Genomic DNA, 17903 nt, shown 5'->3' with positions numbered 1-17903 from the left:
CCATGCTGTGGAATTTTACCAAGCCTACCTACTAAAGCCCAAGGCAATACCTCAGTCGAGAGATCTCAGCAATTAATTCTCTGCTGTGGAGTACATTTATGTAGGCATTGCTTATGATCTTTGAAGGGTTTTAACAGGTCAGCCCTGTTAAACTGAGAAAGACACTAACAGCGCAGTTATCACCACTGGCTTTGCCCAATCCCCAACCTTACCCCACTACTTTGAGTTGCACTACCTGATGTAATGGCCTCACAGCATTACGATGGTGGGGTTAGATGGGGATGACCAACATGAGCATAAGAGAAGAACCACACCACCTTTCATTCAGGATGCTGCACCACCTTAAGGGCTTGGTGGGCTAAATGTCCCAGGCAAGATCAGCAAGACAAACAACTGGGAGCCAGCATCAGCTGAGCAGTTAGATTCCTTTGAGCAGATCCATTATTTATCTCAAGTGATGCTGAAGACGGCATTAGCTGTTGTGGGTGTGTTTGTTATTGCTGGAACTTCCCAGCTCCTGCCAGAGCAGGGGCTCTGCTGAGTTCCCTGTAGGCTGACAAAAAAGTTGACTGGTGGGAGCAAGAGGTCGGAGGAGAAGGGAAGAGGTTTCATTACATGCAGGACAGCTAAAGACACGATGGGGTTTTTGAATAAGCCAAAACCAATCAAAAGCATGTATCTGGCTGGAGAACAAGTTCCTTAAACCCAGTTAGGTAAAACAACTGAAAGAGCACTTGAGATCGCTCCTGTGCTGTTCAGGAACCCAAGCTATGCAAACATTTTTAGTACTATAATGAACGGCCTTTTCCACACGCCAAAAAAATCCTTGTCACAGCAACTGGCAAGCCTGCTATGCCACAGCCAAAAGTCCCACAAATGACAGGAGAAGATCCTGAAATACACAGATCATTTTCCTAGCTCCACTCCAAATTCAGCCCGCAAGAGCTCCATGTGGAGGAGGCTAGACATGGCCCAATTAATTACCATCTGTCGTTGCTGAAGCTCCTTTAATATTAGACATGAATGTGGCAGATCCGTGTGAGGAGCACATCTATTCAGAATGTAGCTGTCTACAGGAACAGAACTGCAGACAAGTGCAATCTGAGCAAGAGATCCATTTCCAATACCTGGGATGTTCTCTCATCTTCATCCCATCAACCATGTTCTTTGCAAATGCATCTGCACCTTCCCATGGACAGAAGGATTTCAACATGAGAGAAGATACAGCCAATGCTCCCATATTTCAGATATCCCACTGCTATTTATCCTCTTCTACAAGTCCATCCACAATATCCAGTGTATTCCATACCCATCCTGCAGTTCTCTGTGCTGTGTTCTGGTCACTATGTATTTCTGCAGCTGCAAAACATCACAGAAACCTTAGGAACCACCAGCCAAAACTAAGCTGCAATGACAAGTCACCCCACTAGAGGGGAGGGCAGGACAGAGATGCGCCCACTGCATGGTCAAGTGCAAGCTCCAGTGAAGGCAATGACTCCAATACTGGCAGGACCATCACAACAAGCACCTTCACATTTTCTTGCCATTTTCAGAGTATTTCCAAAGAGGAGGAAGTATCGCTGGCTGCACAACAGTTCATCAGCCAAAGAGTGGATCAGAACATTCCTTTCTGAGGGCATCTTTGAGAAGGTGGTTTAGACTTTGAGAAGGACCACTCTTGGACAGCACCCTTGGGTACTGAGCCCAGCCATATGGAGGTGTGACCCATGATGGTGACTTTTGCACAGGCAGCATCAGGAACCCTGGTCCTGCCCCACGTTTCCCATGCCCTGCAGCACTCATGCTGTACTCACTGCAATGGGTACAAGAGACAGCAGCTTGTACAAGAGACAAATGCTCCTTGGAGATTCCTGATGCTGGATTGCTCCAGCCTCAAACCAGCTTCCTCCACCAGCCTGCAAGGAAGAGGAAGCTGAGCTGCACTGATGAGCTCCAGAGGGAGTCATGCCCTGTTTTCCTTGACCAGAAACAAAGGCCTCAGGGGAAATGGAAGGAATGAGTCGCATTGCTCTAAACTAGGCCACGATATTAAATGCAGTTTAAAGTGAAAGATGAAAAATTCCATCTCTGCTCCTTTCAGGCCATGTAGGACAGAATATGCAAAACATTAATCCTATTTGTGCTTTGATCCTCTGCCAACTATCTGTCATCAAAAGAGCAAGGGAGAGGAGAGAAATTTCTGAGTGCTATTCTGCTCTACACAATGGGAGTCGCTCCATGTCACGCAAACAGTTCTGCTCTTAGAAATCTCCCTTTTGCAGGCTGATGTAATGATAAACAAGAGTCAGTCTGCATTCTTGTGTACAGGGGCTGAAGCTGTCTGCCTGTAGTTAACATTGCACTGTAAGAGATATGATTATTAGCATAAGCAATGTGTCTAACATTCACTCCGTTTCTATTAACCAAGGAACATTTCACACAGACTACACCCTAAAAAAATACATCTTTCAAACCTTGAAAGAGATTCCGATTTAATAGCTACTTGTTCCATGTGATTTTATGCCAACATACCTGACTGTACAGACAATGCCTGGGAAGTGTTTATCAGGAATGTGACTGGTCACAGCCATCGATATCAAAGCCCTGGCAATTCAGGCAGTTTTCACCCCACAAGTCACCATTTTGCTCACAGCTGTGACATGCACACTTCAGACATTACAGAACTCCTCTCCCCCTTCTGTGTTTTCTAAATCTTGGCCAGGATTTGCTTTTTGGATGGGCAGCTCCAGTACCTTCATTGTGTGGTCCGCTTTCCCCCTTTACATAAATCCTCTGCACAGCAACAAACACCAGCAGTGAGCGATCCCAAATTTCTCATAGGAAGGCAGAACCAAGAGGGAAAACCACTTTCATTTCTTGAAGCTGTTAATTTTCGGAGTCAGTATTGTTCTTTTTCTTTAAAGATCCTTAACAGGGGCAGAGAGACCTTGTGCAAGAGCAGGAATGCAGAGGCTGTTTTGTGAGAAGCTCCGTGAGACAAAGAACTTGAGGTTGTTTTACCTCTCCTAGTGAAGTGCAACTGGCTGCTGCTTATTTATACAACAGAAAATTAGTCAATATAGATCCCCCCAAACCTGCAGCAAGATTCAGATCTAGCCAGGCCATCAGGGAAGCTTTCCACTGAACACTGTCAGCCACCATTATGTGAACAACTCTGGACCCAGTCTCAAAGGAAATACTACAAAGAAAAGGCTTGTAATTAAATGAGCAATCTTCTAGTTCTCTGCCTCCCCTTGCCTTGGCGCGATCCCATCCAGTTGTTCAAACACACACTAAGTGCCTCTGAGCTGAACACGACCTTTGCTGGGAAGAAGGCAGCTGCTTCAGTCAAATCAGAGGTTGTGCAGCCAGGCACAGATCCAGTTGTTAATCCATGCAAGCACTCCTCTTCATAGCATCCCCCTGACTCCCAGGGTATCTTTGTTTGGGCTACAGTGCACTGCAAGCTCCTCCATACATGAGCTCCCCTTGTGTGTCAGCAAGTTTTAAACAAGTCAGTACAAAAACCACCCTCCCTCAACTGTTACCCAATGCATGGATAACCCAGTCTGGTCAAGTATTGCAGAGGAGGTGCCATTACTGCAGCCACAGCCTTTCCTCTAATGCCATAGAAGTCACATACAGATAAGGGCATGCAATGGACGTTCAGATACCTCAGGGCTGGACTCAACTCTTGACACAGATATACAGTGACATTAGATATGCCCTGGGGCATCCAACATCTGCACGGACTGGCATGAGATGCCCAGTGAAGCAACTTAATAGAGGCCATTTAAGTCCAAGGGACCAGGATCTGTGCGTGGACATCACATAGAACTGAAAATCAGCACCTTCCAAGATGAAGCATTTGACAGAGGCTGATTCAAGGGCACAAGGCTGTTCCTATCAATTATCTCAAATTATGTGCTGGAACAAAGTAAGACAAACATTTGAGTCAGATTGCCAAAGATCTATTACACATTTCTGGAGCAGAGAGACTTTCATGCAGTCTGAGTTGTATCAATCTCTTAAATAAACTGTGTTAGCAAAAAGCCCACACATATGCATTTGCAGTAAGGCTGAAGTGCCAGCAACAACACTGGCTGGTAAAAAGAAATGAGGGCTGACTCCAAAACCTGGGTTCATGAAAGGTTGCCTTTTTATTTGCAAGAAACCCAAGCAGTTTGGTGATTTGACAGCCAAAGTTTGCAGCTCCACAGCTGCCACATGGAGAACAAAGACAAAATCTGCAGCAGTTTGTGTGAACGGATTTATTCGGTGTATTATGGAAACCATCAACACGGTGGCAATGTGCAGGTACTCACATAGAGAGGATGGGTCTCAAAGCCGAACTGAAAACCAGTTCACTTTAGAATCCCTCAGTCTCTGGAGATGCTGAACCTTAACCATTATTAAGTTATGAAACTAATTAATAAAGTCACCTGGTGTGCTCTAGAGAAGTAGCTCATTGCTGCTTTCCGAAATACATCTGCCATTAAACACTTCTTATAAATAGAAACTGCTACCGGGAAGCCTTTAAGTTTGACATAAAAGTCCTTCAAAAAGCTAAGCTGAGCAAACTAGGCCACAAAGGGGAAAGGGGAGAGCCACGCTGGGTTTTGCATAGTGCTTTTACCTCTCCAAAGCTATAGGGATCAGGGGCGAACAGGCAGCTTTCTCCAGCCATCTCTCATCTATCACTATTTGCATGAAATGCTTTGAATGAACACTGGTTTCCTCCTCACATTTCTTCTGTGTTTGAGGCTCCACATAAGCAACAGCTTTCTGCAGTCAAGTGTTCATTCAGGGGTTGGCATTCCTTCAGACTGTTTTCTGTATCACTTTGCTGTGTCACTAATTGGTATATTCAGGTCAAAGACACTGCGCTCCTGCTCTGAAGAGAGGAAAAAAAAACCAACAAGTTCCTTATCAAAGCTTTCATCTTCCTGCTGGAGCAAAGAGGTTTATGCAAACTCTGTTTAGCACAAAAAAACCTGCACAAGTAAAGCTCAGACTCTTGAAGGCAAAAAATTAGAAGCTTCCAACTGGTACAGCAAGAGTTGGGATGAGAAATGCAGTGTGACAGCCTGCTACGCTGCCCCACCAGGGCAGATCTGAAGGGAGATTACTGTCAATTGAATTTCTGCAGTGAAAGAAGCCTGCCTGATGTGGAGTACAACAGCTTGCGTCTCAATCGCAGACGCACCCAAAGGGGGAGGGAACAAAAAAGCATACAAACTTTGTAGATACATCCTCATATTAAATATCCCTACACCAAAGCAGTATCACACACGACCTTTCTAAGCTGCGTAGTAGCGTATTATCTCTAGACATTTACAAACACCAAGAAAAAGCCTAAAAACCCATTGACTCCCTGAAGAGAGCTTTCCTCTAACTTTCAGAAAGCCTTTAACACTGCACAAGTAAGACAGAAAAGGAAGGTATTTAACATAATGATGATGCTTTGCTAGATTAACACCTCCCAGAACCCTGAAGATACTGGCTTAATTTCCTTTTAGGCAAAGCTAATGAAGCTGTCCACTGTATATCTTAAAATCCAGAAGCATTTGTTCCCCTACAACAGCAACAAATGCTTATGTTGATAGGGCAATTGTGAGAAAACTCACTTGCTGTATGAACCCAGATACTGTTTTCATACATATTTAAGGTACAGTTTACCTAAGACCAAGTCAGAGATACGTGTGTGTACACTGGTGAAGCACAGGGCAGGGCTTCTACACAATGAACAGTCTGTGATGAAAATGAAATCCCAGCTCCACAGGTTACCCCAATGAGCAGCTGTTCATTATCCATTCATGCAGGGTGACACATTTACATGCATGAAATTGGCCCTGTGCAATTAAGGATGGACACTGACACCTTGGCCCTGCTCCAGTCACTACCTGTTCATACTCAGACCTTGCTCAACCTCCCAATGCACTCCAGAGCTTTCAGAAGCAGCGTGGCTGTGTGCATCTCTTCACCCAGAGGACTGACATCTCCACCTTGGAAACTGGGAGAGAATCTCCTAAACTGCTGCATTAAAAGACAGCCAGAACTGAACAAGGTTGAAGGAGCCTGAAAAGCAAACTGGCTGATGAGCCATCGGCAGAGAAGTTGGAGATGTGAAACTGCAGCTGATAACCTTCCATCATTCATGATGGAATGATTAGGCATTACAAGGAATAAGGACATAGACCAGACATAGCAGATGCACATCACAGCTTTTGGTGTAAGTCAGTTTCCCATTGAAATGAATAAACATTAAACGTGCTTTTAAAAGAGGAAAATATTTGGGTTTCACTCATGTTGAAGGGCTATTTTAGGAGGAGGAAGGTGGAAGGAAGGGAGGTACACCGCAGAGGGAAGGGTCTTTGTCTTGCAATCAGCCATCTTCCTGTTAGCTTCTTGTTCACCTTGGTGTGCACTCACAGCAGCCTCATTTGTATCCCTGCTACAGTCATCTCCATTAAAAAGCAGGAGGTTATTCCAGGGCTCTGTGCAGGCACAGTTCAAATTGTAACTCCAGAGCTTTGACTTCTCCCAGAATGTATAGCAGGGTCACTAAAGCAATGCTGATTCACCTGCCACATATATGAAATACATTATACCCATAAAGGGACAAGAATAGAGCTTATCTGGATACCATTCCTATTTATGTCCAAGCTGTGCCAGCATAGCTCTCTTGTTAGAAGTCTAATTCATGGTCAGTAGCAGCATAGCCAGGCATGGGCTTTTCATTTTGACAACTTGCCTTTGACTGCACAGAGGGAGGCACAAGCAGCCATTCATGAGACACATTTGAGTTCCATTTTCACCCTGTACCAGCTCAGCAGGCGAGTGGCTGCTGTACCACACAAGCATCCTTCTCCCTTCCAGAACATTAGAAAAGACTCTCACCCCCTCATCTCCTTCGAGATCCAATCCCTGCCAGCTCCCATCAGAGCTCCCCTTGACGTAATGAACATACGACAGTGGGTGAGTTAGGAGCAGCACAGAAATCTTCCTGACCTACCTGATCTGCAGGCACCAGCAGCCAGGCCATGCAGAGCCCTTGGCCTCCTGCATCAGTAATTAAAAGATGGGTTTCTGGATGAAACAAATCCTCCAAGTGAGAAGTTATTTATCACTTGTGGAGGTGAAATCAAGACTCTGAAAAGGGAGCAGAGCAACACTCAGTCCTTTCAAATTCCACAATACTCAACCTCTGAAAAGCAACATTGAGAGGAAGTCATTAATATTTCAAATTCTTAACCTTGCTTAACCCTGAATCGGAGTCGAATGGTATAATTACAAGTTGCAAATTGTCACCTGCATTTGGGAGAAAAACGGGAAAAAAGGTGGTACCTAAGCAACTACATGGTGCAGTGTGTCTGGATGCAGCAGCATCTGAGCTGGAACTCACAGGCGGCTATTGCACAACCCTGGATTCGAGCAGGAGCCCAGCCGGGGAGTTTCTGCTCTATTGCAGCGACAGATCTGGAACAGAAGTGGCTGGTAGAGGTTTAACAGCAGGAGCTGAAGCTCTGTATCAGAAGAGGAATTGGCAGCAAAGTCCCTTCACCTCTAGCCTCTATCAGGGTAGGGAACAGAAAAAAAAGCCCCAAGTGTTTCAGGCAAAACTTCAAAAGGAATTGCTGGGACATGCAGGACACAAAGCAGAGCCCTGGGAGAGCAGAGGGAAAGGAAAGCCTGAAGATATTCCCTGGCAAGACACAGCAGAGAGAATCACAAGGTACAGAGTGTGCTCCATGTTCACATCCTCGGTCCCCAGGGTGCAGCACAGTCTCCCAGTTGCCCCACTTCTGGCAGGGGACAACTGCTACCAGAACTGGAACATAATGGTTATAAAGAGCTCAGAATCACTCACTTCTGTAAAAAATACACCCAGGTATTAGTCTCCTGCTGCTGGAACTGAAGGCAGCACGCTGAGCCATTTTCTTGCCTGATGCAAGCTGGTTTATAGGCTCTTGTACACTGTCTCTCCACAGTAGTGTTCTGCCTACACTCTCTCAGCACTCCATGCCTACAGCCAACTGGAGATACAAGGGCCTAGGCAGTTTCTGAGGGACCAAAACCAAGGCATCAACTCAAACAACACCTCCTCCAACAGCACTTAAAAAAAAGAGGAAAAAAAGAGAAAGGAAAATGCAGCTGAGGAGTAGAACAGGGTTTTCTGGATGAGTCAAATATGAGCAGAACAAAGTTGCATAATGAGTGCCCCTTGACTTTTGTTATTTCTCCCAGCCAGCTCCTCCAAAAATCTCTTTGTTATTGTTTATTTGGGTATCAGTCCAAATTGCTGTGGGAGGAGAGAAAAGGGAAAAGGAAATGCTGTCAAGCTATTAATTCTAGTACTGGAGTCATCCAGCACTACCCCATCTATTAACGAATCAGTGTCCTGTTTACTGCAACACTCTCTAGATCCTGGAAGTTAAATACAAGAGAAATAGATCTTAGCGTCTTGCAAAAGTGACTCCAGTATTGTGTCTCCTCTGCCTCTGCTTATTTACCCGCTGCTCAGCCCAGAGCAGCAGTGTCATTCCGTATCTCTGGAGAGAGCAGGCAGCAGCAGGGGAAGCAGGCGCCTGGCAGCTGGGAGCATCATTCCTGAAATCTAAGCCTCTGTGAACCATTATATTGCAATAAAGGCCAGGCTGTGTCAAAAGCCGGGAATGACTGCAGCCACCACCCGTCCTCCCATTCTAGAGAGGAAGTCACGTTCCTACACGTGTGTGTTGGTAACAAGAGAAAAGCTGCACTAAACCCGAATGCGGTGTAAGGTTTGGTTACTTCCCCCTCTCAAGATGCAAGTGCCCCTGGCAGCGGGTACAGCTTGACCTGTCAAAGGGACATGCTTCCATAAAGCCAGCTTGCCCTCGCTCTGTGTCAAACCTGGCTGTTCCCAGGAGCAGCAATGGCTGATGCAGAACCCCTGTGTCCAGAACAGCCGTTAAGGACAGAAGGAGAGGAACACTGTGCCAAAGGCAAAGGAACCCCATTAGTCTTGGCACAAGACTGGATCTGCCTGACCCCTGGAAGTTCAATAGATGTATGAGATCTGTGGCCCTGCAGTACTTGTCTATATAATCCCAGCCTCCTTTGTGCCATCTGTTTCCTCTTCAGCAGACTGGCCATTAGAGACACAATGCTAAAACTCGTGTCTCCTTAGTAACAGGTTTTTGTTGATCTCTCCCAATCTTTCTGTCAATCCTGTAATCTACCAGGATTTTCCCTGCAGGGATGCAGAACAGCATCAGCGGAAAAAATCATACAGGACAATACAAACACTTTGGGGCAAGGGCAGAAGGTGTACAAGGAGAGTGCATGAAGTTATGAGAGCTACAAGTCTATCGAAACCAGATGTTCTCATTATGCTGGAGCAAGCCACCAACATACCTTCAGAGTGCCAGGTTTAAGATCTCATTGAGCACTCAGTGCTCCAGCGGTATTTTCTTAAACAGTTGCCAATTATTTTTCCATCAAAAGACAAACCTTAAGAGGAAACCCCCTACACATACCCTGCAGCCCTATAGACCACCTTCTATAATACCCCAAAGGTAAAATTGCTGCCAACCTCAACATATGCAGGTAAGGAAGGACTCCATTTCCAGTCTATAGAGACTGGCTCTCTTACAGCAGGTTTTAAGTTAGTGATTGCTGGCTGCCTTTGGTTCCTTAATCGCTAAATCCCTGCACTCTCTTCTTGAGGTTAATCCAGTTAAAACTTTCCCTTCCCTTTCGCTAGCACCTTGCATAAATAACCACCTGAAGAGCAGAGCTGTGGAAGCCAATGCTCAGCCTGTCCCTTTGTCCTGCTGCAAGAAACAGTGTAAAGTAAATACGTACTGCCTATACCAGAAAAGGAAATTAAGATTAGCTAGGTAAGGGCAAAAGGCACTCCTTATGGATTGCTTAAATCAGCAGGAATCAATCATCCAGTCCAATCCAAATCCCCCAGTTGCTTTCTGCCTTAAGATAAGTAGAAACAGGTTTATACTATACTAAGATAAAGCAGCCTTAAACCAGCGTAAGCCCCTATGTCAAAATCCCCCTTTCTGGGAGGAGTGGAGAACTTGCCTTTGAGGTCAGCTCTAAATGAGATGGCTACACGATTATAGTCATAGAGACCGTGTGGTATTTGGAAAAGCAACAGTGATCAGCACAAGAAAATCACTTCTTTAGGCTCTGCCTGCTGATCTGGCCCTGCCAGAGCCCTTAGCACTGAGCCCTGTGGGCAGGAGAGGGAAGGCAGCATTAGAAGCAGGCAGCAGGTCCTCAGTGCCTGCCAGGAGGGGCCAGAGCAATAGACAGTCCAGCACATGCACGAGGCATCAACAGTCTAATCCAGTGAAGATGTGTATTTGCCCAGCAGGAATCCTTAGAAGAGTCTTGCCCTTTCCCCCCTTTTCCAATGAGTGAGCCTGTACCCACTTCCAGTGGCACTGGTCCCCTGGGAGGGAGCCCTGTGTAACCTGCACCATCCGCCTAGGCAGCGAGTGGGCGGTTACAGGAGACATCCTCAACCTGGGACAGACTTTAGGTCTGTGATCCAACAGATCACACAGATCATGCCCTGACATGTATCTGCAGGTCTTCTGCTCATTGTGAAGCTGTGCCAGAGCTCTAGAGCATCACACGCTGTTGTAGAGCTGCCTGTCAGGCAGAAAACACTGCACATGGGCTCCCTGGGGCCTGCCAAGCTCTTCGAACTATGCACTAGAGCCAGGGCTTGACTGTAAACTCTTTGTGTTCCTGGTCATTCACAACCAAGAGAAAGAGTAATCTGGTTTTGAGGACTGTTACACTGAGGTAAGTAGGTGTGGGGTAAGAGGACAGGACAAGGAGCGAGGTGCCTGAACAGACGTTTCTAACTCCATTCGTGCAGATGTGGAAAGCCACCACTCAGTCTCTAGTGCACACCGAAATGCTCATTTGTGAACGGCCGATCAGTCAGGAGTGGAATGTTTCTGCATTCACGGAGTAGCTATTTTAGGATTACATTATGCACTGTGCTTCCATTAATAGGTACACTAATAAAAAAAGAGGTGTTACACCCAGCAGTGCATTTGCCTCAGACCCGAGTACTGCATGTACAAACACCAGGGTGAGCAGAGGAAAGCTAATGAACCCTGGTACTGACAAGCCACACAGTTTTTCCACAGCTCCAGGGATCACCTAGCCGTTAGGCTTGCCAAATATTGATGGAACAGGTAAAATCACTGCATTCACTGGCCACCTCTGCTAGAGGCTTGTCAAGCTGTGTTGTCCATGGAGGTTTAACACAGCCATAGGAGTCACCAAAGTGAAAGGCAGGCTATTGTATCTCACACATCCTGCAGCTCTGGAGGAAACTGATCCAGATACTCTCAGTCCAGACACCAGTTTCCCTGCTCATGTTGCCCATGGTCTCTACCACTGCCTTCACTCAGTGATAACTCGTACACATCTACACCCCCTGGATCCCATTTCCAGGCCTTGGAGTCCTACAGTTCATTGACAAGATGAAAGTTCCCAGGAACTCATTTTGGAGCAAGTCAAGAACGCTCAGGTTTTTTAAGTGAACAAAACTCAAATTATGAAGTGCTGTCAAGCTTTTATGAAAGCCAAAGGCAATTTTAGGGAAAATACATCCCTGTGTTTGGCCAAGACTCACCCCTCTCCCAGTGTCTCCTGCATGTATTAGGATTGCAGCTGTATCCATAAAACTCACACACAATCACCCATCAACTCTAACATGCAGATTTGTTTCTTGCACCCTCTCCAAGGCTCAGCTGCGATATCAGGGTTTGATCAATGTGGTTTTCTGAGAGGGAGGATTGAAAGGGCTAAGAAGAGAAACATGAAAACAAGCACTTAGCCAAACAGCACAGATAAGTTGCATGCCAATGGCACAAGGATATTATTGGAGTTTCAAAAATCATTGATCTTAACACAGGGCAGATTCAGCATAAAGAGTCAGGTTTCTGTCAATAGTTCTGCTTTTACTAACAGGTTTATACAGATCATTTTGAAGATCAAAGCCATAGAATCCAAAAGGTACCTGTATAATAAATCTCATTAAAACTAGAGCAGGTCAGCGCTCTGATGAACTTAAGCTGTAGATCCTTCTAATGCTCTTGAAGAGAGTTTGGGTGACCAGCCAAATGAGGATTCCCTCAGCTCAGAAATGCACATCATCTGAGCCAAGTGGAAATACTGTCTGAGCTAAGCAAAACAGAGTTTTGTGTGGGTTTGGGTTGGTTGTTTTGTTTTAAGCAACATGAAGAGCAAGCAAAAAGCCCCAAATTATGAAGCAACAAAAGCAAGAGTCAGAGTTAAAAATAAAAACCAACTTGGAGGAAAAAAAAAAAAGAAGCAGGCAATAGAAAACCCATTGTATTAAACTGATGTTATTTTGATGTTGGATTCAAATCCAAAGAATTGCATTAGCCCACACAGACATAAAACATACAAAAAAGTCTAACAGGATGTGAACTCTAGAGCACAGCCCATCTGCTGGAGAATGAAAGCTAGTGAATATGCACAGCTTTAGTGTTAGGGCATCCAACATGCAGAGCCTTCAGGGCACTGAACAACTTTAGCTGGCGGTCATCTCTCCTGTAAGACAATGATGTCCAGGAGTTAAGAACACTGATTTATACCCAACAACAGTTGCTGTATCAAATGCAGGGAGGCAAAACAGAGAAATGAACAGCAGTAGCAGCACATATATATGTATATATTCAAATTTAAACATGGGAGATGTAGGTGGGATATAAGGAAGAAATTCATTGCTATGTTAGTGGTGAGACACTGGAACAGGTTGCCCAAGGAAGTTGTGAATGCTTCATCCCTGGTAGTGTTCAAGGCCAGGTTGGACATGGCTTGGAGCAACCTGCTCTAGTGGAAGGTGTCCCTGCCCATGGCAGGGGGTTGGAACTGGATGATTTTAAGGTCCCTTCTGACTCAAACCATTCTGTGATTCAGTTAAAGCACACACATCCCACCAAGGTAAAAAAAAAAATCTTAAAATATTTAGGTCTTTCTTTTCTAATACAGAAAACATCCCTGTGGAAGTATGGAAGTGGTAGAAAATCCTGGACAGCATTTAGCTACTGAACAAGGTCACAAATTAAGTAGTCTGAGAATCTGTGGTAGCTTAGCCCTGAAATAGTCCCCCCCTTTTTTCCATCCCCAGCCCCTTTCACTACTCAGCTCAAAATGCAAGACAACAAGAACACATGATCCAGCCTGTGTTGATACAGGCAAATACATGGCTGAAGTCACAGGAGCACATTCTTTAGGGCTCATGAACCATCACATGACAAACATCACAAGAAGCCAATTTACTAATCACAATTGAAACTTGAAGAAGTTAATAATAATAATAAAACCCATTATAGAAACATCTCTTTGGAAGGGAGGAGCTGCACTTGAAAAGACAGCAGCAAACAAAGCAAAGTTCTCATGTTATCTGGAACTCTTCACTTTTAGTGTTCCACACATAAGCTAGTACTGCTTTGAAGTCCCTAATACGTACTTTTAGTTACATAGTTTTGAGCTAACAAAGAAGCTGGCCAACAATCAGCGAAGACTTACCCATAAGCCTCTTACAAGCATAGAAATGTTTGAATTTAGTTGCAGACTTGACTAAAACTCTTCTGATTCTGCACGTTTGAAAACGAACAGACCATTCACTTGCAATAAAGCTTATAGGTATGAGAGGCTTACTTGTAAGAGGACATGGAACCCAGTCCTTCTTCTCAGCTGTCAAGCAGTACTGACAGCTGTTCAGAATATAGACAAGGTCTACTTTCAACTCCAACCAGATAAATGGAAATGAAAGCAGAACTGCCTCTTAACACACCACCACTGTACAAACTGATTTTCACACTTCTACCTGTATTGATTTCTGTACCCAGACCAAACAGATAGCTTTTTAGTTTAGAAGAGCTGCTTTCGTTGGAAAGGTCTCAAAGTTATACTGACATTTTATCCTGACAATTTAATTAGGGATTGGTCCAGTGCTGGAATAGTGCTCAATATTCAGGGATCCTGAAAGCTGTGAACTGTTTAAAAAGGTTCCAATGATCCACAGGGCCTCTATCAAATAGATCACTGTAGACTCATCCTTGGGATTAAGTCATCTCCATTTGTGAGCCCTTATGTGATTATCTATTACAGAGCAGAAGTACTGCATGAAAGCCTCTTCAAGGCCTTCACCACCATCTGTGAATTACATTATTAACAATGGTATGAACTTCCTAAGAGCATCTGGTTCTCTCCCTACCCCCTTCTCAAATCCCTGGAAAGAGCTCTTCAGTATCAAACCGGGCACAGGCAAATCCATTTTCCTTTTTTCCCTCTCTCCCTACATCCTCCTGCCCTCCAGCAGCAGAGAGATGGAGCTCAGGTCTCCATTTCCATGCCCTATGCGTACTCTGCACAAGTCTTTCTGTTGTTAAATGAAGATGAACTAAACCAACCAAGTGATGCACATACCACAGGCATTTTACTGGGAAAAGCGGAAGTTTATTCCATCGTTTTGCAGAGGCAACATCTCAAGTATGCTACTGAACTGCCACCACAGAATGCATGTGCTGAGGCACGACAGGGGCTGCACACTCCCACCCCGAGACCTCCCGTCTTACCCGCACCGCTCCTGAAGTTAACCAAAACCAGGCAGCAGCCATTCAGCCAATTTGAATAGGTCCTGCTCTGACTTTCTAGACACAAGTAAGCATTTTTGTCATCCCACTCCTCATCCCCACCAAGGATGTGGTCTGAAAACATGCCAGGTTTTTGTAAACAAGAAGTAGGAAGAGGCAGTATCACCCAGGACATCAGAGCACGCTCCCCACTGAACTCTGCACAGAGTTCACATCAACCAGCCTCCATGGCTACTCCAAGGGATCATTTACTCTTGCAGGAACAGACTTCTTCCTATATCATTTTCTCCTGCTTGCTCTTCAAACCTAGCTTCTTTTCCTGCTCTACACATAAGGCTTTTAAGAGCTTCACATCCCCTCAACTCTCTGTATACACCAGCAACAGTTTTTCCATTCTTTTTCTTCCCCAGTGTAACCCTTAAGTTGCACAATCGGCCACAATTTTACAGCCCCATAAGATACAGCAACTTCCTCTGTCTTAAGTTAGCAGCAGTATTCCTTGAAAGAAAAGTGCAACGTTATGGCCAGTTCAATAAGGACTTTATTCAGCAGGAAACAGCATTCAAACCGAACGATCATGTAAAGTGCAATAACAGGCAGAAACTACTGGGAAGGAGGGAGGGAGACATAGATGTTTTTGCACAAGTTCACATGAACCCTTCTTCTAACATATTGATTCTCTTATCCCCATATTTCAAATAAATAATCAGGTATCTGTTGAGATGATCAGTCACCTGAATCTAGAACAGAGTCGAATTACAGATAAATACAGGACTTCTTCAAGTCTACAGAAATAATGGACAAGTGTGTTTACTCAGGGTTACCACCACTCTGAGATGCTGCCTGAATTTGTGCTCTTTTGCGGGTCATGAGAGGAAGGATGTGGTTACTGCTGAGGGGAGGAAGCTGGAGGCACCCAGCCCTCCAGGATCTTCTGCCAGGAGCTGGTTTTATTTCAGTGTGGCTTTAGAGGGATGGCTTAACAACAAAACCCCAACCTTTTATTTCCTATAGCTTATTGGGAGGGGTGCAGGGAGAAAAAAAAACAAAGTCTTGGAGCAAATCAGCGGCAATTTGAGATAGGCTCTGCCAAGGCCAGCTCCCAACATACAGTGAGAGCACAGCTTTCTAACCAGAAGGATCTTAGGATTACAACATTGATACCTGGAATAGCAGCAGCTAAAATTGGAATTAATTTCCATCTTTCAAAGAGTAGGTACAGGTGACCATGCAATCAAGTTAGCTAATATTTGCTAAATCAGAGCATTGAATATCACCCGATGAGCTCATTTTTGGAGGCAGTTCAATGCCTCACTTCTAGGACTGATGTCAGTGTCACATGCTTGGAGAGGAGCAGTCTGCAGCTGGGTATTTTAAAGCCTTCTATCAGGAGTACAGAAAAGTCAATGGATTTCAACAGCATCAACTAATGAATTTGTGTTTTATGGCAACAATTTAGTCACCAGACCCCACTGTCAATATCTCTGTGAGAATATCAGAATGCTACTTCAGACAGTTCCCCCTCCCTCTGCTTTAAGCCATTGGCTGGAAGCTGAGGGGTGCAGCAGATAGGTTCTTTCAACAGAGAAAGTTGTGTATCAACAGAAAGACAAGGAAACAGGAAACTCTCACTGATACTGACTGGCTCATGAGAAAATGGTTAACCATTGAGAGACGAGGCTCAGCAATTGTAAAAATACATACACAACAGCAGGGCAAGAGGTGCTGAGCATCAGTAACACAAACACTTCAGGCAGCAACATTCAACCCTATGGTCACATCCCATTCACTCACAAACCAACGGTGAAGTCATCTTTTGTTTTGACATAATACAGGGACGCCACTGAAGTTCAGTGGCAAGTGTTCATGCAGCATCAGTGAAGTCCCCCACACTCTGATGCTCACTGCTTGCACTTTGTACCGACAAGCAGGAAGAGATTTGCACCACACAAATAAGCAGTGTCTTCAGTGTGCAACTACATGCGACTTTTTTGGAGAGAAACAACGCTCAAATACAAGGAGTGTTGTGTGCATCAGGCTGCAGAGTGGGTGGCAGTGATGTTGTCAGGAAGCACACAGCACTTCTTACCTCCACGCCCATTGACTTCAGTAGAAGGCTACATACGAAAAGTCTCGGAAGATGAAGTGTTCCCTAACCCATGGTGCTGTCCACACACTATACTTAAGAAAGAGACAAAACAAGAAAACCACACAAATGAAGCAGCATGAAATTGTATCTTTTTTCTTTTGTTAAGCTCTTGCAGCCCCCACTCCAGTTAAGAAATCAGACCATACACCCATCCATTCTGAGCAAGCCCTTCACCACACTGCCCGAGCCTTTGACATTTCTGGAGTGTAGGATGAGAATGGTGGTAGTTTACTGCATGTTTATATTGCTCTCAGAAGGCTTTGGATGAACACGCCTTAAAGCTTCACGTTCCACCCAATTGTTCAACCAGGGGCTGTGTGTTTTCATACATGGAGCATAGGGCAGGGCCCGTTTTAAAAATCCCTGAGAGCTTCTCTCAAAGTAGTTTACAAGCTCTGCATCGCTTTCACTCTCACCCAGGCTACAAGTTTCATTTGTAATAGTTCTAAGAACAGGAAAGTCAAAAGCAAGAAACCCTGAACTGCCATGAACATGAAGCCCCAAACAGATTGCCAGGGCAATGAGCAGCTTGGGTACCTCCAGAAGAGCTGGCAAAAAGACCAGGCATATGTGATGGACACGCTGCTTGCACTGCGTGAACCTACACGTGGATAAGTATGTGCGATGTACAGCCTGCAGCTGGGATAAGGGAAGGTTGTTTATAACAAACTACCTCACAGAATTACTAGTAGTTTACTCCAAAAGGTTTGTAACTGATTTTCAGACTGTAGTTTTAATCCTGACCAGTCAAAGAAACAAGAGACTAAAGGAAATAAGAAGATCCTTATGTGTCTCTTGTGGTGCCATCAGACATTCCTTCTCATTTTAAGATAGCGATTACAAATCCAGTGTACCTCAAAGGTTTTAAAGTGAGCGGAACATACCCTTAATTCCGTTTTCAGCCAGATCTCCTCTATACAGAGCTGTTTTTTTCAGGTCTGAAGTTATTTGGCAGTTGTCTGCAGCCTGGACCAGACTGCACATTTCTCTCTCTTTTTTTTTAAATTTTAGACTTAATGTAGCATGTACTCTCAGAAAGGTTTTACAATGCAGCCTTTTGTAGTTAACTTGCTCCGAGCTGGGCCACTGCCAGGTTGTTATCA

The 17903-nt window shown here is 44.8% G+C and overlaps 1 protein-coding gene across 3 annotated transcripts in view; it reads right to left on the bottom strand.

Annotated features, from left to right (window-relative positions):
• The window catches only part of SSH2 (slingshot protein phosphatase 2), an 89505-nt gene that overhangs the window by 60794 nt on the left and 10808 nt on the right, over window positions 1–17903 (bottom strand). Inside the window, exon 1 of one of the 3 annotated variants that reach the window (XM_062622426.1) lies at window positions 16741–16767. The exons of the other annotated variants lie outside the window; for them this stretch is intronic. Coding sequence (XP_062478410.1) covers window positions 16741–16752 — 12 coding nt within the window. The 5' untranslated portion in view covers window positions 16753–16767. Of the gene's footprint in view, window positions 1–16740; window positions 16768–17903 lie in introns of those variants that run through there. 3 annotated transcript variants of the gene reach the window in all.

Source organism: Pezoporus occidentalis, unplaced genomic scaffold, assembly GCF_034315485.1.
Source record: "Pezoporus occidentalis ecotype Australia unplaced genomic scaffold, CSIRO_AGI_Poc_V1 ctg241, whole genome shotgun sequence".
Taxonomy (NCBI): Eukaryota; Metazoa; Chordata; class Aves; order Psittaciformes; family Psittacidae; genus Pezoporus; species Pezoporus occidentalis.
This window is presented reverse-complemented; position numbering and strand designations above follow the sequence as displayed.